Here is a 22,086-nt window from a genome sequence, read left to right as displayed (position 1 = left end):
AAAAATTCCGTTTTCTCTCAAACCGCTTGGAATTTTCGCACGAGATCAAATGCTACATGCTCAAGATGACATTGTAGATAGGTCCATACAATTTGATTTAACCAATTTCAACTTTTCAAAAATCCAATTTTGACCTAAATTGCAAAATCCCCAAATTTCCTTCTTGCTGAATTTTTCGCTTTAATCCAAGTTTTCGATCGATTTTCATCAAAACAACTTCATAGACATGAAATTCCAAGTATTGCGCACATGCTAGTATGTTCAAATCAAATTTCCCCCAAATTTGAAATTTTCCGAAAAATTACGAAAATACCCTTTTGGCTCAAATCTTAAAATAGCACTAATTGGAATTGTCTCTTGTCTCTTTCACGGATACACTATGCGAGAGGGGAGGGCGAGGAGGAGGTAGAGGTCGTGGTCGCATCGTAGGTGCTCTTAGGGGCGAGAGGTCGGGTTCCTTTCGAGCCTAGACGGGAGGTTAGGAGACCGGACATGTTTGACACACCTCGGGCCGAGTTCTGTACGAGGCCTACTTCAGCTCTTTGCAACATCGAGATGGGACGTCTACTTCACTTACGCCCAGCTCGAGCCTTTAGGATTCGGCGGAGGTTCGACACATTACGGTGGACTCATCTCTTCACCGAGGATCTACCGGTATACCGGAGCTAGTGAGGTTGTTCTTCAGCAACCTTACTTACACGAGGAGGCTCGAGGCCAAGGACATCCACTTAGACTTGTCCTCGGGTGCGGGGTCTTCCGGACTCGGATTCGCTTCTCTACCCGGACACTTGGCTGAGATCTTGCGGGTTCCTTACTATCCACGGCGGTGTGTGTGGATACTGCGGGGAGCGGATACTGGACAGCCATCTGATGCCGTACGAGCTTCGCGAGATATGCTCTACGCTATGGGATAGCCGTCGATGCTTCACACCGTGGACTAGCGGACGGATGACGGGTTCTGCACGTATTATCGGTCGCATAGTCGGCCGAAACATCATGCCGAAAGCCGGACATCACCATCGGGTCACGGTGATGGAGGCCTTAGTCATCTACCGCATCTACATGGGCTTCGAGATCGATCTCTCCTACATCATTCAGCGGGTCATGCTTTGGACTTGGTTCTGCGGCCTAGCATGCGGAACCTTTGCTATGGGAGGCTTCGACTTTGATCTTCGGGCATTTCGGGGTGAGTTTCGAGGATACACCGGTGGACACTAGATCACGGGGATACCCTATTGGGACTCGGACCATTCGTCGGATGAGACTACATCGATCGGAGAGATCTCCTGGTCCGGAGGGTGAGGATGATGATGAATCGGAGGATGAGGATTAGGGATCGGAGGATGGAGGAGAGGATATCGGTCCCGATAGTGATGATCGGGCCGGAGATGATGCGGATATGCGCGAGGCTGAGCACATGTGCATCACGAGTTTCCTTCATCACACTTCGAGGTAGGTGGCCCTTCACATGCGGTTCCGGAGACTTCGGATCTTGGTGCACGGATGAGATCGATGACTTCCATGCTAGAGAGGATGGAGGTCGGACGGGAGCAGATGTACGAGAGGATGGAGTCACGACGGGATAGGATAGAGCATCGGGTGACTCGGCTAGCGAGAGGAGTTCGGAGCATATGAGAGATCGGAGCGGATCACCTAGATAGACTGTACCTTAGGATTTCCATTTATGCATTTCGGATGTAATCGTTGTAAAAACTTTTGAAATTAATGAAGTTCATTTTTGTTTCTCTTTAATTATTGTATGTTATGCAACTTTCTTTTCCTTGCATTAGTGACATTTGTTCAAGTATAATTATTGTATGTTATTCGAAATGTTACGTTATGCCTCAAAGGTCAAGTTTCTAATTCGGTGTTCTATTATTCACTTCTAAGAGTAGAAGAGTCATTTCAGATCAATGTCTCGGGAATGTTCGAGTTGTTGTCTTTTGTGGTTAGGATCTCCTCGAACCTTGGGCTCCGATACCAATCATCACGCCCTCCCGGCCCGGTACCCTATCGGCATACCCGAGAGTGTGATCCACGGCCCGAAGATCGGGTATCGAGTGATCAACCTCCCACATAAACAATAACATAATCATGAACAATCATAACATGGGTGCGGAAGATAAATCATAGATCCAATAAAGAAAGAATGAATCATAAATGAATCGAGAATACTAAATATAATCGAGGTATCAAACGAGATAAGTAAAGCGAGGCAAAAATCCCACTTTACAACCAGCGGAAAAGTAGCTCTAAAAGAATAAACTAGACAAAACCTAATCCCAGTAACAAGTACATTGGGTAACTAAATTGTTCTCCACTTTATAGACAACATCCTTGTAAGTGTAAATCTCATAAATAGCACAAGGACGCTTCCACTCAATGGTCGGACTAAGCATCGTACGGAGCATAACCACCCGCGGGATCTTCGAGTAATTGTGGTAACCGCAATCACCTTCCTGGAGATATGCCTCTTCGCCTTGCGCTTCTTCATAGGGACCGTCATAGTACTCGGTACACTGCGGGATAGTCTAACAACATTGTACAATAAAGGAATGAGTTTCAAAGAAACTCGGTAAAGGCGATTAAAAATCCATAATAACATAAATGGCGGGATTCCAGCAACAATCATGAATGCAATATGATATGAGACAAGCAATGAATGAATGAATCTAACTCTATGTATGCTGGTCTCTATTGGCGGACATGCTTTAAGTCATAGCACCGTACTTCTTTAGGAAAGTCCACTCACATCCTCAACCATTTAAGATATCTTGGATTCTCTCACGGATCATTTCACCGGTCTCGAGCAGCCGATTGGTAATGGGTCCTTCATCCCTCGGGACAAACCTTGGCGGGGGTTAAGTCAACACACTCTCTCACAACCATTTGGTATAAGTACTTGGCGCATGTCGGGGTAAAACCTAGCCAAATGCAAGTCTTCTACTTAGTTACATCAAGTCGGATCCGAGATACTTCCATTCCTCGTCCCCGACGATCCTTTCCGGTATCCTTCACACTAGAGTCGGTGTATCCTATGGCACCGACCAACTCGGACTACGGACTCATCAACCCTATTGATCATCCACATATGGTAAACGGGAAGCTCTCACGTCCTCTCACGGGTTGGTTACCGGTCTTAAGCGCCCGTGAGCCCAAGTCTAATCATATGCAACCCTACCAATAAATGGCCCCCACAATGTGATTCCTGTCCTCTCACGGGTTGGTTACCGGTCTTGAGCGCCCATGAATCCCCATTGCTACCACGGGTCGTTCGGTCTCAATACCCCTCCGATTAGGGTCGACATAACAGGACATCCTAGCCAAACACTACTAGACAATCCTAGATATGTCATCCAACGGTTTAGGAAGGTGTCCAGAGGGCATCTCCGGAAACATCCCATAATATTCCCGTAGTAGTCCAAGGACAGAAGTGTCAAAAGGACACCTCTCCTTTCCAAACCATACTTAAGCATACACATGCATCAATTCATATCATCACATATATGGTAACTTCATATATGGAAAGAAATCAATAATTACAATCATTTGTATAACATTGGTAAGTAAATCATACATGAATCAATTCATCATGAATAAATAATGCTACTGTAATCAAAGTTATGCAACAGTAGTATATCATTGTAAGAATCTAATTTAGGAATCATATCTATGATATTCAAACATAGAAACTAGATTCATGCTATCTATGTAATTAAGGAAGTAACCATCCTTACCTTTTATAACTCGCAAAGGAATCCTAAGAAGTCAAGTAAGATCTTGGCAAACTTGAGAAGAAAGTCCTAAACAAGTATATACAACATATTAGGAAAGATCCCTAACAGAAAAGATATCAAAACATCCGAAACGGACCAAATCTGGAGTTGCTTGTACTCATTGGTCGAGTGGATTGGTCGAGTGGTCCAGTCGACCAATCAATCCGACCAATGCAGACGATAACCTAAAAAAAAACAGTTTTAAGATATGAAATCCGAATTTGGTGGTTCAAAAGGGTACTAATCAAGGGGTAGACTACATCAGTAGTATTCTAACAAATAGGGGACCTCAAAACACTAATCAAATCAAGGTATCAAGATCCAAATTAGGAAACAAAAAGTTACCATAATTAAATCAACCATGGATCTTGATGAATTTGAAATAGAAAACAAAGACAAGAACAATAGGAGGATGGATCATTGCTTTCGGTAATGAAAACATGAAAACATACATAGATCTTCATGGAATAAGGCTTAGAAGCATAAATCTAAATAAGGAAATAAAACCTACCATATATGTAACTACCATGCATCATGAAGAACACATAGTATGGTAGAAGAGAACAACTAGAAATCTATAGATTATGGATCATGGAAAGAAACACAGAATTAACTACTAACATGATCAACATAGAAGATCCAAAGAGATCAGAATTCAGATTAGAAGTTTAACAGAGATTAAATCATGGTTTGATCATGATTCCTTCAAAAGCTTGCAATGATCATGGTTAAGATCATTGTTCTAGCCTCAAATCCTTAGGATGATCATGAGAACATGTTCGAGAGATGTTTGCAACAGAGAATGCAGCATCTCTTCTACTGTCTCAACCCAAAAAGGAAAGAAAAACAAAGATGGAGGAGAAGAAGAGAGAGTAGACATACCTTTTGATGCAAAAAGAAGAGTTTCGACGAAGATCCGTCAAGAAAACACCAAGGATGCAAGAGAGATGACTTGCAGAGGTCTTTGGTTCGTTCCGAGAGGGTTTGGAGGCAGCAAATACGAAGTGGACTCGAGATTGGACTTAAATAGAGCAAGAACAACCTAATTGCCAAAGACAACACTCATTGGTCGAGTGGATTGGTCGATCGGCCCAGCGACCAATCGATCGACCAATGCTGACAGCAAGACCAAAACAGGGAATTGAAGGTCCAGATCAAATCCAATCCTAAAGGGGTTTTGCACACAAGTCAAGTGACTTACCTAATAGGTAGAAATGCCTTCAAACCAAGATAGAGAGCACTCCAAGTCCATCAACTAATTAGATCTTCATCAGGATTCAGTTTCCATAAATAGAACCTCATCATCAACTTTCATGGATTCAAAGCCAGACACCAAGTCCTCTACTGGGATGGCCCAAAGCTGACTTCTTACTTTACTTCGGGTCATCGGACCTACAAATAACAAGGTTTCCGGGTCAAGGTTAGGGCTGGGTTTTACAATTTCCTCTACCAGTGCAGTAGGGCTGGGTTGAGCTTTAATTGCCGTTCGAGGCTTAAAGCATACTTGGAACTCGCTAAGTTCGACCGACCAAGCTACCATTCTTCCAAACAAATTAGGTTTACGAAGAACTTTACAAAGGGGAAAAGTAGTAAATACCTCGATTGGATGAACTTGAAAGTATGGCCGTAGTTTTCTAGCTGCTATCATAAGAGCTAGAGCCTGCTTCTCGATCTGATAGTACCGTGTCACCGCGCTTACCGCCGAAGGGGATGCTGCTAAATATAGCTTTAAAATTTCTCCCTTTTCAAGTCGGGACAATAGTGGTGGTCTTCCCAGTGTTTTCTTCAGATCTTCGAAAGCCTTCGACCCTCCTCCAGTCCATTTTTCCTCCTTACTGCCCCTCAAGTCTTTGAGTGCTTTGAAAAAAGGTAGGCACTTTTCTCCTGACTGTGAGATAAAACGATTCAACGCGGCTACTCTCCCCGTTAAGCATTGCACATCTCGAACAGTCTTGGGGGCTTCCATATCAATCAAAGCTTGTATTTTGGCTTGATTAGCCTCAATACCTCTTTGTGATACCATAAAGCCCAAGAACTTGCCCAACAATACTCCGAAGGCACATTTTTCCGGATTTAGCTTCATTTGGTATTTTCGCAGTACTGAAAATGCCTCTGCTAAATCTTCGATGTGCTTTGTTCTCGCAGTGCTTTTTACCAGCATATCGTCAACATACGCTTCCACGTTCTTCCCGATCAAGTCTTTAAAAATTTTGTTGACGACCCTCTGATAAGTAGCCCCTGCATTTTTCAGGCCAAACAACATGACTTTGTAATAAAAACTCTCACGATCAGTCATGAAAGCCGTAAACTTTTCGTCCTCTTCATTCATGAGGATCTGGTTGTATCCTGAGTATGCATCCATGAAACTCAATGTTTCATATCCTGTTGTTGCATCTATCAACAGATCAATCCTGGGCAACGGGTAACAGTCTTTTGGGCAAGCCTTGTTGAGATCAGTGTAATCAGTACATATTCTCCACTTTCCATTTGCCTTTTTTACCATTACCACGTTGGCCAACCAGATTGGGCATTCAACGGGTTCAATGAGACCAGAGTTCTTTAATTTTTCAACCTCACCCCGAACGGCTTCGTACTTTTCTATAGAGAAATTTCTCCTCTTCTGAATTACTGGTTTCACCTTCGGATCTATCCAAAGTTTGTGCTCTGCAACTTGCCGATCAATTCCTGGCATATCGTCCGCAGACCACACGAGCACATCGCTATTTTGTTGAAGAAAAGACTTCAACTCCTTTTTGAATTCTTCCAGTTGCTCAGATCCGATGTAAGTAATTCTTTTTTCATCATCGGGATACAGCTGGATTTGTTCCAACTTTTCTACCAGCTCGAGCCTTTGCATTTTTGCTTCATCCCGATCATCTTGTACTTCTATTGGTAACGCAGTTACCTTTCTTGGGCCCTCCTTATCCTTTAAATATGCTACATAACATTGTCGAGAGATTCTCTGATCAGATGAGACTTGACCGATCCCCATTTCTATATGGAATTTTATTTTAGGTGCTTCGTTGAGACTATAGCACCTAACTTTGATAAGGATGGCCTTCCGAGGATGACGTTATAAGCCGGAAGCTCTTGAACCACCAAGAAATTTACCCGAACAGTAGCCTCTTTGGGGAAGCTTCCAATCACAGATCTAGCTGTACTGATCCTTCTACTATTGCGGACGATCCCGCAAAGCCATATAGATGTGTGGATGACGGCTCCATCAAGTCTTCATCCACTTTAAGCTTTTGATAAGCTGCATAAGATAAATGGTCTGCAGTAGACCCGGTGTCAACTAATACCCTATGTACTTCACGGCGCGCGATTTCTACCTTGATGACTATGGCATCATCATGAGGTAAACATATGCCTCTTTCATCTTCCTCACCGAAGGTGATCGAACCCTCACCATTTGGCCTTTTGCGCTTCTGTGTTTCTCCGGTCCCAACAAACTTGGATTTGGCTTTCAGCTTCCAGAGCGACTCAAGTTCGGGACCTCCAAATATTGTTAGTATGGGTGACCGAGTGGCATCGATCACCTCCTTACCCTTCTTAGATTTTGGAGCCTCCATCGGTTGTTTTGGGCTAACCGAGCGGTCCCTTTGGTTACCTGTGTCTCGTTGTTCTGCTCGTCTTCCTTTGACGAAATTGGACATTGCCCTTGAGATATCAATCTCTCAATATCTGCTTTTAAATGTCTGCAATCATTGGTATAATGACCGTAATCCTTGTGGAAATGGCAATACCTTTCTCGATCTTGCTCCCCAGGTTTGGTGGGAAGCTTTGGAGGCCACTTCAAGATATTCTGTTTCTTGATAATATTTAAAATATCAGCCTGGTGAGTATTTAATGGAGTATACTCACTTTTACCGGGAGATCTTTGTCTCCACGCCTGGTGAGGCTTTCTGACCCGGTCACGAACATTCTACTTTGGCTTTTGCTTGTCCTCAGGGGCCTTCTGTTCTTTTGTAGAGGCTTTATTATCCCCCTGGCGTGCGTCTAGGATCTCCGTGACCTCTGCCTGCTTTTGGCATCTTTGCACCAGTTCAGCATAAGTGGTAGGCATATCTTGAAGTAATAACTCCAAGAGTCATCGGTTAGTGAGTCTAGTGAACAAAGTAGTTTTAGCCACTTGCTCATCTAGATTCTCTATCTCCATTGTGACCCTGTTGAATCTTTTCGGGTATTCCCGAATCGATTCACTTTTCCCTTGTCTGATAGTGAACAAGGTCTCCTCAGTCTTTTTGATCTGGATTCCGCTTTGGAATCGTCTTATGAATTTGCGCGCCAATTCTTCAAAATCCACGATCTTTCCTGACGGGAGATTCGAGAACCATTTCTGTGTTGCTCCGGTCAAGGATGAATCGAAAACCCTGAAAAGGATTTCATCAGAATTACCCGCAACAGCCATAGTCTGCTGATAATAACTGATGTGAGCAGTGGGATCTCCCGAACCATCAAACGTGGAAAAAGTCGGCAAACGGAAATTGTGAGGAAACTAATATCTGGCAATGGGCCCGGAAAACGGAGTTTTTCGAATAACCGAATAAATATCATCAGTTATTCTCCCTCTTGCTAATTGTCCAAGTTTTTTTTATTGATATTGGCAAATTCTTGACAAATATGTGCGGATCGATCTCCGATGACACGATCATTCTCTCGAGCCACACGTCTGATGGTTGGTGAGTGAGTTCGTACTCCTGCACCCAACCTTGTATCTGAATCGGTTGTACTTCCTTGCGGTCCTTCGAACTGATCGTCTCGCCTAGGGAGTTCTCTAGTTCTTCTAGGTTCTCTTTCTTGCCATCGGTCGCCTTCCCGAAAATTTTGACCGACATTCTGTTCATCGATCAATCGTTGCTTCTGTTGTAATGCGCGTCTTCCTGCATCACGGTGATCGGGTGCTTGCGGTGCCACCACTTGTCTGGTCAGCACACGGAGCGCCTGACTTACCTCCAACATCTGGAGCTTCAGTTGATAATGGAGTGGATCCGGAGGATTATTACCTCCTTGACCACCATCTTCCCACACTTCAAGGGGTCGACTTCCCTCTGGGATATTTGGATTATTTACTCCCGGAATTTGGACTCTAGCATCTCGCTGGGCCGCAGCAGCCGCTGCTGCTGCCGCTGCTGCTGCAATGATCTAGTCACCATGGCTTTCTGAAACCTTTCCCACAGACGGCGCCAAATGATGCGTCCAAAATCTGCTTAGCCCTTAGATCTCTTGAGAATGACTTGCAAAAATGAACGTCAGATGTGGCCCGACCGCTGGGATCGGGAGTCCACCTCCGAAGGCTAAGTCAGTTGATGAACTTAATCACAAACGGCTCTACTAGAGCACAGAGCTAAGGAATGAATAACGAGAATACGATTCAAATTGTATGTGTCTTCTACCTTATGAGTAGGTGATGTCTTATATAGAGTGTACCTTCGAATCTCCTTCGTTGGATGTATTTGAGCCTTCTTCGGATAGTCGTCAGATCTTAACGGATAGATCCGTTGAGTGATAGATCCCTACTAGGTTGGACTAGTAGATGACTCCTTTGATATTACGATCGTTATATGGTAGTTATCCATATAATAGCGATAAGTGATAGCCGCCAAATGCTACTACCCGTCTCTTTGTCGAATAGCTTATTCCGATCGTAGAGGATTAGGGCGTGCTTGTGACTGAGTTAGTTTTCTTCCTCAGCAAGCTATCTCCTGGAGCCGGCTCGATTCCTTTCGTCCCGACCGGAGTCGAGGGTCGAACCAAGATTGAATCAGGTTCGGTTATATTTTCTCCATATCATACACATACATGATTCATCATCATATTGAAAGTCATCTCATAACATCGCATAATTCAAGTGTAATGTAAATAACAATAATTAAGTAGACATGATATACAAGAGTACTTAAACATGTTATTGTTGTTAAAAGACAACTACAGTAGTCATATAATGTCTAAATAGAATTGATAAAAAAAACATATCAAGTTGCCAATCATCATTGAATAAGCACATAGTCCATGTCATATGGGTATAATTGTCCTTACCTTAATCGAAGGGAATAATAGCAAATACCACTTAGGATAGTCCCCAACTTAATGCTTAAACCCTAGATAACATATAAGTAACATTAGAGAAGGAAACAATCAAATCGGAGATCAAACGAAGCGAAACGAGCAAGAGTTGAGTTGTTGTTTTCCTTTGGTCGACTGATTGGTCAACTAACTAGTCGAACAAGCAGTCGACCAAGAGGATTAGTTACGGGCAGCATAGGGAAATTGGGCCCGAAACTGATCTTCCAGGTCTCGGATCGATCTGAAATTTGGAGGGAATGATCATAGCAATATAGGGACACTACACAATGAAAATTATCAAGATCCAACAGTCCAATTAGGAATACCCAAATTGAAACCCTATGTTCTATATGCTAACATCAAGAATTGAAATGGGGTTTGTTGCAATGGCAAGGAATGATGGGGAATCAGCTAAGGAAGTGATAAGAACTATACTAAAATCATTAACCAATAGTAAATCAGACCTGGCATGCATCTATACATCAGTTTAGGTTGATAAGACAAGTTGGAATGACAAGAATCATGGAAATGCAATGCTATTGATTGTATTGAATGCATAGCATAGCAAGAATAAGAAGAAATTAATGGAGATGAAAGGGAAACACATGGCTAAGTGTTTGCAAGGTTGCAGCACTTCAGCCATGATCTCAATACTGAAAAAGAGTAGAGGAAAGAGTAGATTAGAGGATGAGAGAGAGGAATCATATCTTGAGGAAGTGAATGAAGAGGGAATGCAATGATTGAGACCAAGATCCTTCACCAACTTCAAGAGAGGGCTTTGGGAAGCTCACTCCTCGAGCTCTGGAGTACCAATGATTAGGTTAGGCTTCTATTCACGAGTTCCCAAAAAGTAGGGTTAAAATAATAGAGAATTTTGTAATTTTCGAATTTACTATTCTATTGGTCGACTAATTGGTTGACTGGCCAGTCGACCAAACCTTAACAACAACTTCAATCAGGGAAATGGAAGGCCAGACTGATCCAAATTGAGTTGGGTTTTCTCCTACAAGTCAATCAACAAGTCTAGAATAGATAAATACCTCCGGAACGAGATCGGAAATGTATCACGTACTTCAACTACGCTCTCCCCTTTCTAAGTGCAGTTTCGCAATGAATACTGACAATGTATCCAAGTAAGGGGCATCATTGTCAATATCCCTAGGCCTTGAGTCATACACCAAATCTTCGACTATGAGGGCCCACAAGTCTCTTTTTCCACTACTCCGGGTCTTCGGACCTACAAACACCAATGGATCCGGGTCAGGGTCAGGGTTAGGAAAGGGCTGGATTTCACACCTTTAGTCTGGTGAGTTTGAATAAATCTAGGACACTGTGGTATATAAATTTTTATTTGATGTGTTTCTTTGAGTAATGTGTCATTTTGACCTTCCGGGAAGGTTTCTAGTTTTGGGCTTACGCGTGGAGGTATATCACCGGTTGCACAACCCATTTTGCCAGTATGACTTGTGGATGTTAGTGTCTGGGACATAAGTGGTCTATGTATCTGGGATACATAGCAAATATATCAATATATATGTATATCTGGGATATACATGTGTGTTTGGGACACAAGAGGTCTATGTATCTGGGATACATAGCAGAGAGATTGAATTGTATATTTGGGATATACATGTGTGTCTGGGACATACTGTGACAGAGAGATTAACACTTGCCCTTGTGCAAGTGGGAGATGTTGGGATTTATTAATTATTTTATTAATAAATCATGTGCCCAAAGGCAAATCTGAAAAATCACTTTTAGGCAGTTATAAAATATAGGATTATAGATTTGTAACCACCGCATCACTTGAAAGTGTGAATTATTCGTGCATGAGATTTTCCAAAGAAAGGCGGCTCCCATCTCTCTCTCCCTCTCTCCTAGAAACGCAGAAAGGTTTTCTTCCCTTTGCTTTAGATATCCATACCATCATTCCACGGCATTTGGGTTGTGAAATTTATTCTCTTTCCTAGAGATTGTGGAATCACACCGGTGAAGCTTTGGCGGAGGAATGAGGACATGGAATCCAAATTACTTCTGCTGCGGTAATTCAATATTTAAGAAAGTGAATCCAAGTAAGGATTTTTCCCCTATCAATTAATCAAATTGAAATATATGGAATTATTAACCTACACACAGAATATATAGAACTCAACGTCAGTGTCTCCCGAATGGTTCCGTAACTTCCAAGGACTGTTGGACAATTAGGACCGCTATAAGATGAACCCACAAATTCAAAAACCAACGTCTCCCTGATGGTCCATTAACTTCCAAGAACCATTAGAAGTTTGAACCATACCCTTATTCTTCTCAGTCCACCATGAAACGGGCACAAGATATTCATCTTTCAAACCATCCATGTTCTTGTTCACAAGTGCAATATCAAGTTCAACTTCTAGCTTGAAATCACCTGTCAATCCGTGTGTGCCAGCAACACCATGAAGGTACGCTTCTAAGCTGTGCCAACTTGAAAGATCACCTGGGCTCTTCAAGTAGTTCGACTTTCGAGTATCGAGAACCAGTTCTTGTCCAACATCCGAGTATCCCACGGCTGGGTAGTTAGGAACAATGTCAGGGACATTTCGAATTCGCAGCACTCGGAGGTTATTCAAACTGGAGAAGAAGCTAAGGAAGTTGGCATCTCCAACTCGGGGACTTGCGAAGACGAAGCCTGTAACTAAGCAACCATTGTTCGGTTGGTCCTTAGGCTTGTTTGCTCCGCTGTTTACTATATCTGTTGCGCTTAGAGTTGCAAGTGCTGCTCCCAAGCTGTGCCCTGTTACAGTAATGCTGATCTCTTCATTCTTGTATTTTTCCACAAGCCTTCTTACCTCACCCAGTACCTAAGATGCCATCCACAAAATATTTAAATCAAAAGTAGTGAAATATAAATACGCGCTACGAAAATTTTGTTTAAAAATTGTTGCTTAATCCTACTAGGTTAACCTACACGCATGTATTATATTTTTATCTGACCCGATTATCTGGACTAGTATTCTTTAAAAGATAGATCTGGGTGTTCTGAATTTTAAACCGTAAAACACCTTTAATTTCATAGTGAAATATTCCTTATGTCAAGCTCAATTTAGGTCAATCTGGATGGTTTTGCTTGGGTTCTACGCTCTCAACCTGCTAATATTGAATGTGACGTTTTGATAATTTGTTTATTTAGAAACCGTATGCTCTACGAAACCCAGTACTGTTAGATACCCTAAATACCTTTAAAAAGAAAAAAGAAAAAAAAAACCCTATAATGTCTACGAAACCTAAATATGCGGAAGATTAACTTATTATATTGAAAAAAATCTTATCATTGACACATATGGTGACAAATACTATGTCATGACTAATTTTATCACATACGCAGAAGAGTGATGTGACAAATATGACTACCTTTACATCTAAGAAATGGTCTCTTCGAGTCTTGGTTAGCTGTAAATCTTAAGAATAATCTACCTTTACTAATCTTGTAATTTTTTTAGGTGCAGCTCCAACTCTCCGAAGGATTTTCATTAGCTAGTTTTCCTAGACATCCCATGTTGGAGGTCTAGATTTTCTATCTGTGATTTTAAATGATAGTACATCCTTTATATTCCTTTATTATACATATAATAAGGGGGGTCAATCTTTGATCACTGACAAGAAGAACTAGAGGTAATCTTTCTCCTAAATATGTGGTGGAGGGGTGTTGAGGAAAATATATTTACCGTGAGGGAATCTCTTGGGGCTAACCCCCAACTTACATGCAAAGGTACCAACACTTTTGTGTATATGTGTTCGTCTATGTATATTTTTAAATGGTATGAAGTGAGGAAGGTCTCCACAAACTTTGCTGTTAGTAAGGTTTTGGGAACATTCTTTATTTCCATCCAAACTGACAGCTAAATATATGAAATCTAAAAGGTGTTTCAGAATACACCTAAGTCCAAGAGGCTATTTATGAACCCAAATAAGAGAGTAATTATTTCATTTTCTTTTGACATCAAAGCCAGGGTAATAACGGGAATGTTCCTGCAACAGCAGTAGAGTTTTCCAACAGATGTAAACGAAGCTATGGTAACAGAACATGTATCGTTGACATGGAAAGTGTAAAGTATCGAATTGGATATCGGTGGATAATCCATAGTATTGAACAGATTTATCCTTAATATTCTATAAGAAATAGAATCGTTGCCTGTGCAGTGCAAACGATAAGTTATCGATATGATTTTGATATTGCTAATGTGCAAAACTGATATGTATCATAAGACAATACAGATACCTTGAAACATGACGCGAATTCGAATGCACACGTAGAGAAACTCTACTCCCTCTTTTCTTCCTAACTTTGGTTTACTCGGTTGACCTATTGAGTAAGCTTTCCCTTACCTTTAGCAAACCTCTTTTTTTTTTTTATCTCTCACCCAAAAACCCATCTTATCTCGCCATTCTATTTGTGTCAACATTTATTTTCAGTAAAAGATCACTTGTATTAATCAAAACAGAATAAATCAGAACCTCTACAAAACCAGGAAACAAACTAAAACAAAAGGTGAAGTTGGGACTCCCACCAATGGCCACCAAACCTAATTTTATACACAGTGAGTTTATGTAAAATCCCCAGAGAGACACCTCTAGATCCCAAGACCATAGTTTGGAATCCATCTCTTCAGATTTGCATTCTACCCACCTCTAGAAGTTAGCAAACGAATATATTAAAAATGGAGGAAAATTATATACAACTAATAGAAGCATAAGCAATACTTTAATACTAGTTTTAATGTTTTTTCACTCCAGCATAGCCATCAGAAGAAAACAAAGAAATTCTTTCTTTGATTTGAAACTTATCTCTAGATCTTAGTGTAATGCCTTAACCATCTTTGATCTGTATTCTTTTAATCTCTTTGTGTATATGCAGGCTTTGTTTGTAGTTTCTTTTTTTAGTTCTCGGAAACAGCACACCCACTGGTTCCAATTTTTTAGAAGATCTCGTTCATGGAAAAAAATTTCAATATTAGGTTCTGGGTCAAGCTGGTAAGCTTTGAGCTGATGTGTTTTTTCTTAGTAGGAGCCTTTCCTTCTCCTTCTCAACTTGTGTTAGAAAAACAGATCATGGGATAGTGATTTTGATGAGGGTTCAATAGGATTTCCATGAGTAGTTTAACAAAGTAAGAAAGAAAGAAGAAACCAGAGGACCAGAGCTTAACAAAATAAGAAAGAAAGAAGAAAACAAAGTACCTGGTCTCTTGCACTGGATTTATTGTAACTGGAGCGTGGATCGTCAGAAGTGTATATAGACAACCAACCCTGGTGCACCATAGCAGCCCCAGAACTGGGTCCAAATAGGGAATTAGCAGGGACCAATATGAATTTCAAGTCGTCAGCCCATTCCAAAGGCCTCACAGTCCCCCTCCATGCAATCACAATATCTCTCCTTCCCAACACTTTCTTCCCTTCGTCAGTAGCCACAGCAACATAACCTATCCAGTTTGATTCCTTGCTCCATGCCTCCCTTGACAAAGACTTCAATATGAAAGCATCTGGGACATCAATGGAGGAAGTCGCATAGATAAACTTAGTCACTTCATACTTGTATGGATTTGCAATCTTCAAACCCACCTTTGAGAAGAAATCCGACCGCCCATATCGGCTGCTTCCGGCAAACTTCGACGCTTTTTCATCGTTGAAAGCATCGTATGTTGCCTGAGACATTTCGCCATAGTGAATCAGGTATTGCCGGAGATCGATGTCGAGCGGATCTAGCAGGTCTTTCCACTGATCTTGCCCGCTTAGCTGCTTCCATCTATTGGAAATGCTGTTACTATTTCCCATCATTCCAACTTCTAAACTTAACCCTAGCTAAAACTTCAAGTTGATAGTTGATTGGGGGAGTGAATCACAACTATTCTTCTTTAGCTTCCCATTGGGAGCTTCTTGACCTATATATATGCCTGGATTGACCAAGTTTAATGGTTTTCCAAATCTTGAAGGTAAGAAAGGTGCTTCCTGGCAATAGTAGATGTAAAGTGTAAACTAATCCTTTTGGGCAGGAAAAAAAAGGTGGAAAAAAAAGAGTATATATTATACCTAATTTGGTCCTCGGCCATGGCCCATCCGTAAAAAAAATGGAGCTTAGCACTCTAATTTTGATCCTCTAATTGTTATTTTGGTAGTATACCTATGATTGTGGGGGTTGACTTGAATGCTATACATTAAATGTGCAACACCTGCTGTCAACGGTTGAGATTTCGACCATTCATCTCCGGGATTGAGTGAGCGGCTATTCGATACATTATTTGGCCTATTTCGAAAATATAAATATTATACCTATTTGGCCCTCGGCCTGGCCCGTCGGTAAATGGGCTTAGCACTCTAATTTGATCCTCTAATTGTTATTTTGGTGCTATACCTATGATTGTGGGGTTGACTTGAATGCTACACATTAAATGTGCAACACCTGCTGTCAACGGTTGAGATCTCGACTATTCATCTCTCAGTGATTGAAAGCGAGACGGACGGTCGAAATTTCGATATCAATTATTTGCAACACAATTTAATACGCAGCACTGAAGTTGAGCTCATGATTGTGAATGGCATGATAAAAGGTTCGATAAGAGTAGAAGATTAGGGTGAATGATTGTATGGATGTCATTCATGGAAAATAAATAAATACATAGACATCTATCATACTTTACCCATAAATTGACCAATATCTATATATTAGACCATCTTAGGCTCAACCTGGCTCAAATATTAATATTAAAAAAAAATAAAAATTAATGGAGATGGAATTTTTTTGGGAGGTCTGAAACCGAGATGGAATTAAGATGACATATCTTGAGATTTTTTATTTTATTTTTACACTTCCAAGTTTCTTTTCATGTTTTGAATCGACGAACCATCATGTACGTAAAGGATCAAAATGTTCTCCAATTTTAATTACCATACATAGACACTGGCGACACGATGCTTAGTCTCATTTTTATTTTTGGCCTCTCACCAAACCATTCACTTATCAAACTAACCGTGTCCTTATACCATGATGTTCAAAGCCCTCCAAGGGCCAATTAGATGGAAATAATTGTATTGGGTCCATTATGGATTCATTGTGAATGACCCATGGAAGTTCTTAGACCACATGGACAAGGACAAAATCCATTATACTCTCTGAGTTTGAAATTCTCAATACTATTGCTAGGATCACTAACTTTAACTTCAAAAAATCCACCGTAGAGCCAGCTTCAATCTTCTCTTTTTTTTTCTTCTTTCAACTATGGTGTGTATGTGTCTCTTCTTCACAGATGATAATTTGGTTTCCAACAACTTCACGGGTACGGTAGGCTAGAGAAATATGATACTTTGTATAAGGTCCATTAAACTGCTTGAACTACTCTACTCGATTAATTTTGGTCTAAATTAGGTTGCCCAAGGGCCAAGTCATGGGTTTTTTGACATCCCCAATTCCAGGATTTACTTGGAACCCTGCTCATTTAGTTAGCATATGCAAGATTGAGATTGGGACCAAATTAAAACACTAGAGGCTAATTGTTCATATTGTCCATGTAACAAGGTAATAACCAATAATGACATTTTTTAAAATCACAAAACATATTTAAAACATTGATTTTATGATTTTGTTAACCTTCAATGTCGGGGGTTAGGTGTTGGTACACAAATGCGTACCAAGAGAACCATGGTACTTGTTCTATTGGCCAATGGAAGCATGCTTTAAAGCATGAATAGGATTTTTAAAACAATGGTTAATTAAAACTCAAAATTCTTTTTAGTAAAATTCAAAATTTGATTGATGGCTTATTGGATCCCCTTCATCCAGCTTGTTCATACAATTATACATTCACACTCACATGACTGTGAAATTCACACTGTTCTGTGCTACTACAAACAGGCCTGTAAGTGTGAGTTTCACACCTAGGTCTTACACTCATATAAGTATAAGAGAATATGACTTATATGGACAGGCTAGGTGGAGAGGATGTTGACTCAAAATCTAGACCATGTTCTCTTTTATCTTATTCTCTCTCTGAGAAATACACATGTCCTTTGTCTACTCGACATAATACATACCATGTGACAATTGAAACAATAACGGAGTAATCTAATACTAATAATTCGCCCAATGCAAATCATACACAAATTATCGATGATAAAAGAAAAAGGTACAACTGGCGTGTCTGGAAGGTAGATGACAAGCTTATATGGGATTCTCTTTAATTTTTATTTGTTAATAAAGACATTTTAGGTCAAGATATGCTATCAAAAGTCTCATGTGAGGAAACCCTAAAATCTATCACCATATGCGCCACGTGGGTAATTTTAATTTGATTAAGGAGTTCCACCTAATGTGTTTGCTTCACGTGTAAGGAAAACCTATTGCTAAGTGGAGTTGGGTTCACATAGATGATCAAGATCACTTTACAAAGTTGAAGCAAACAAGCAATTCTGATTCTTAAAGATTGGTTATAGGACTTCCCTGTCATCTTCTGCAGCCCACCACATCAAAGGTGTCGTCCCAGGCTTCCATTTAAAACCTTAAAAATACTGTAATGTAAATAGAGATATGAGCTGTTCCTTGCAAGTTTATGTTCATGCACGAGTTTTTGTATTAATTAAAACAGGGATCTAATTAACAAGGTTATCTGCTTTATTGCATTATCTTAAGTCAAAGTCTAACTCAGAGGGTGATTAATTAATGTTAATCTAATAATTTGTTAAATTTTTAAGTCTCTTTTCCTCATTATTTCTCTCTCTACAGTCTGGAGTTTAGGCAGAGAATAAGATATTCTTATACATAAACAATAATACGGGAGTTATTCTTTGTCTAGAAGTGCGGCTTTTACACGGATTCACATCATCTGCGCTAAGATGTTATTATTTTATTATTTTATCTGAAGTAGCAGAGAGGAGTGCAACAATAGGATTTATGTGATTTGGTTGATGTTTCCAACCTACATCTACAGTAGAGAATCCTGATGTGTTTTCTATACTATTGTAATCGAGTTATACATGTGATACGGAGAAAATATGATCGAACTTGGTTCATTCATGGTTCGACCCTCGACTACGGTCGAGACGAAGGGAATCGACTCGTTTCCAAGCGAGCCGGGTTTAGGAAGTAGCTTGCTGAGGAAGAAAACTAAATCAGCCACAAGCACGCCCTAATCCAATACTTATGGAGGAGGTTAATTAACCTAATGACGACCGGCAGAATTTTGCGGCTGTCACTTATCACTTTCAAAAGGATAACCATTAGATAACGATCGGATTATCCTAGGAGTCCTCTACTAGTCCAAACTAGTAGAAGTCTATCACTCTACTGATCTATCTGTTGAGATCCAACGACTATCCGAAAGAAGGCTCATATACATCCAATGAAGAAGATTCGAAGGTACACTCTATACAAACATCGCCTCCCCACAAGGGAAAGAGGGATCTAGATACACACACTTGAACGTGATCACTCAGATGCTTACTATTTGAATCGTATTCCAGTTATTCATTCCTTAGCTCTGTGTTCTAGCAGAGCCGTTTGTGATTAAGTTCATCAACTGACTTAGCCTTCGAAGGTGGACTCCTGACCCCAGTGGTCGGGCCACATCTAACGCTTTGTTTTGTAGGTCATTCTCAGGAGATCTAAGGGCTGAGCAGATTTTGGACGCATCATTTGGCGCCGTCTGTGGGAAACGTTTTAGAAAGCTATGGTGACTAGATCAGCGGCAGCAGCAGCAGCTGCTGCACAGCGAGATGCTGGTATCCAAATTCCTGGAGTAAACAATCCAGACGTTCCTCAGGGAAGTCGACCGCTTGAAGTAGATGGCGGTCAAGGAGGTAATAATCCTCCAGAGACACTCCAGCATCAACTGAAACCCCAGATGTTGGACGTAAGTCAGGCACTCCGTGCACTGACCAGACAAGTGGTGATACCACCAGAGCCCGATCGTCGTGATACGGGAAGGCGCGCATCACAGTGGAGATTAATTGACGAACAAAATGTCGGTCAAAACTTCCGTGAAGAAGACCGAATACCTAGGAGAGCTGAAAATCTCCCTAGACGTGATGATCGGTTCGACGGACCACAAGGGAGTACTACTGATTCAAATACAAGGTTGGGTTACAGGAGTGAGAACTCACTCACCAACTATTAGACGAGCTGCTCGTGATGATCGTGTTGTTCTTGATGATCGTGTTGTTCGTGATGATCGTGCTGTTTGTGATGATCGAGCTGTTCGAGATGATCGCGCTGTTCGTGATAATGATTATGTTGTTCGGGTCGTGATCGTGTTGCTGAAGATCGATCGACACACATTGGTTAGGAACTGGCTAATATCAATCAGAAGCTCGGGCAATTGGCGAAAGGTAGGATAACTGATGATATCTATTCAGTTATTTGAAAGACTCCGTTTGCCGAGCCCATTGCGGATACCAGTTTCCTCACAATTTCAGTCTGCCAACTTTTTCTACATTCGACGGCTCCGGAGATCCTACGGCTCACATCGGTTATTATCAGCAGACTATGGCAGTTGCAGGTAATTCTGATGAAATTCTCTGTAGGGTCTTTGGTTCATCTTTAATGGGAGCGGCACAAAAATGGTTCTCGAACCTTCCGTCGGGAAAGATCGTGAATTTTGACGAGTTGGCACGCAAATTCATAGGGCGGTTACAGAGTGGAATTCAGATCAAGAAGACTGAAGATACCTTGTTTACTATTAGATAAGGGAAGAATGAATCAATTCGGGAATATCTAAAAAGATTCAACAAGGTTACAATGGAGATAGAGAATCTAGATGAGCAAATAGCTAAAACTGCCTTGTTCAGTGGACTCACTAATCGAAGACTCTTGGAGTTATTACTTCAAGACATGCCCACAACTTATGCTGAGTTGGTACAGAGATGCCAAAAGCAAGCGGAAGTCACGGAAATCTTGGATGCACTCCAGGGAGACAATAAAGTCTCCGCAAAAGAACAAAAGGCTCCTGAGAACAAGCAGAAGCCGAAGCAAAACATTCGTGATCGAGTTGGAAAGCCTTATCAAGCGTGGCGGCAGAGATCTCCCGACAAAGATTCCTTCAAAACCAGGGGAGCAGGATTGAGAAAAGTATTGCCGTTTCATAAAGAGTACGGTCATTATACCAATGATTGTAGACATTTAAAGGCAGATATCGAGAGATTGATATCCCAAGGACATTTGTCCAGCTTCATCAATAGAAGGCGAGAGGAACCACGTGATGCGGGGCCCAAAAGGGACCGTTCGGTTAGCCCGGATCAACCGGCAGAGGCTCCTAAATTTAACAAGGGTAAGGAGGGAATTGATGCTACTCGGTCACCAATCCTTACAATCTTTGGTGGTCCCGAGCCTGAATCACTCCGAAGGCTGAAAGCAAAATCAAAATTTGTTGAAACCGGAGGGACTCAGAAGCGTAAGAGACCAAATGGGGAGGGTTCGATCACCTTTGGAGAAGAAGATGAGAGAGGCGTTTGTTTGCCTCATGATGTTGCCATAGTCATCAAGGTAGAGATCGCACGCCTCGAAGTACACAGGGTGTTAGTTGACACCAGATCTGCTGCAGATCTTTTATCTTATGCAGCTTATCAAAAACTTAAGGTGGGTGAAGACTTGATGGAGCCATCATCCACACATCTATATGGCTTTGCAAGATCATCTGCAATTGCGGAAGGATCGGTCCAGTTGGACCTATCAATTGGAAGCTTCCCTAAGGAAGCCACCGTTCGGGTAAATTTCTTGGTGGTTTGGGATCTCCCTGCTTACAATGTAATTCTTGGGAGACCATCGTTTTCAAAATTAGGTGCTATCGTCTCAACGAAGCACCTCAAAATAAAATTCCCGACTGAGATGGGAGTCGGTCAAGTTTCATCTGACCAGAGAATCTCTCGGCAATGTTATGTTGCATATTTGAAAGACCAGGAAGGCCCAAGAAAGGTAACGGCGTTACCAATTGAAGTACAGGATGATCGGGATGAGGCAAAAATGCAAAGGCCCGAGCCAGTAGAAAAGCTTGAGCAAATCTAGTTGTATCCCGATGATGAAAAAAGAGTTACTTATATCGGGTCTGAACAGCTGGAAGAATTCAAAGGGGAGTTGAAGTCTTTTCTTCAGCAAAATAGTGACGTGTTCGCATGGTCTGCAGATGATATGCTGGGAATTGATAGGCATGTTGCAGAACACAAACTTTCGCTAGATCCCAAGGTGAAACCAGTTATCCAGTGAAGGAGAAATTTCTCCATGGAAAAA

General features: G+C 41.3%; 1 protein-coding gene across 1 annotated transcript; it reads right to left on the bottom strand.

Annotated features, from left to right (window-relative positions):
- Nucleotides 1–11,867: 11,867 nt before the first annotated feature.
- DSEL (alpha/beta-Hydrolases superfamily protein) lies at nt 11,868–15,749 on the bottom strand. The gene is made up of 2 exons (XM_089168459.1): nt 15,057–15,749; nt 11,868–12,682 (listed from the first exon to the last, which is right to left on the bottom strand). The coding sequence occupies exons 1-2, from the start codon at nt 15,651–15,653 to the stop codon at nt 12,074–12,076; spliced, it is 1,206 nt and encodes a 401-aa protein (XP_089024585.1). The 5' UTR covers nt 15,654–15,749; the 3' UTR covers nt 11,868–12,073.
- Nucleotides 15,750–22,086: the final 6,337 nt, after the last annotated feature.

This window comes from Hakea prostrata, chromosome 9 (assembly GCF_041222555.1).
Source record: "Hakea prostrata isolate BN-2017 chromosome 9, UWA_Hpros_2, whole genome shotgun sequence".
Taxonomy (NCBI): Eukaryota; Viridiplantae; Streptophyta; class Magnoliopsida; order Proteales; family Proteaceae; genus Hakea; species Hakea prostrata.
Note: the sequence above shows the minus strand (reverse complement) of the source record. Positions and strands in the feature narration are given on the sequence as shown.

Bases quoted from the DNA above. Each gene is read 5' to 3' on its own strand.
- DSEL (XM_089168459.1), bottom strand. From the start codon at position 15,653: ATGATGGGAAATAGTAACAGCATTTCCAATAGATGGAAGCAGCTAAGC. The intron at 12,683-15,056 runs GTACTTTGTTTT...ATGGCATCTTAG, and splicing joins AATCCAGTGCAAGAGACCAG to GTACTGGGTGAGGTAAGAAG.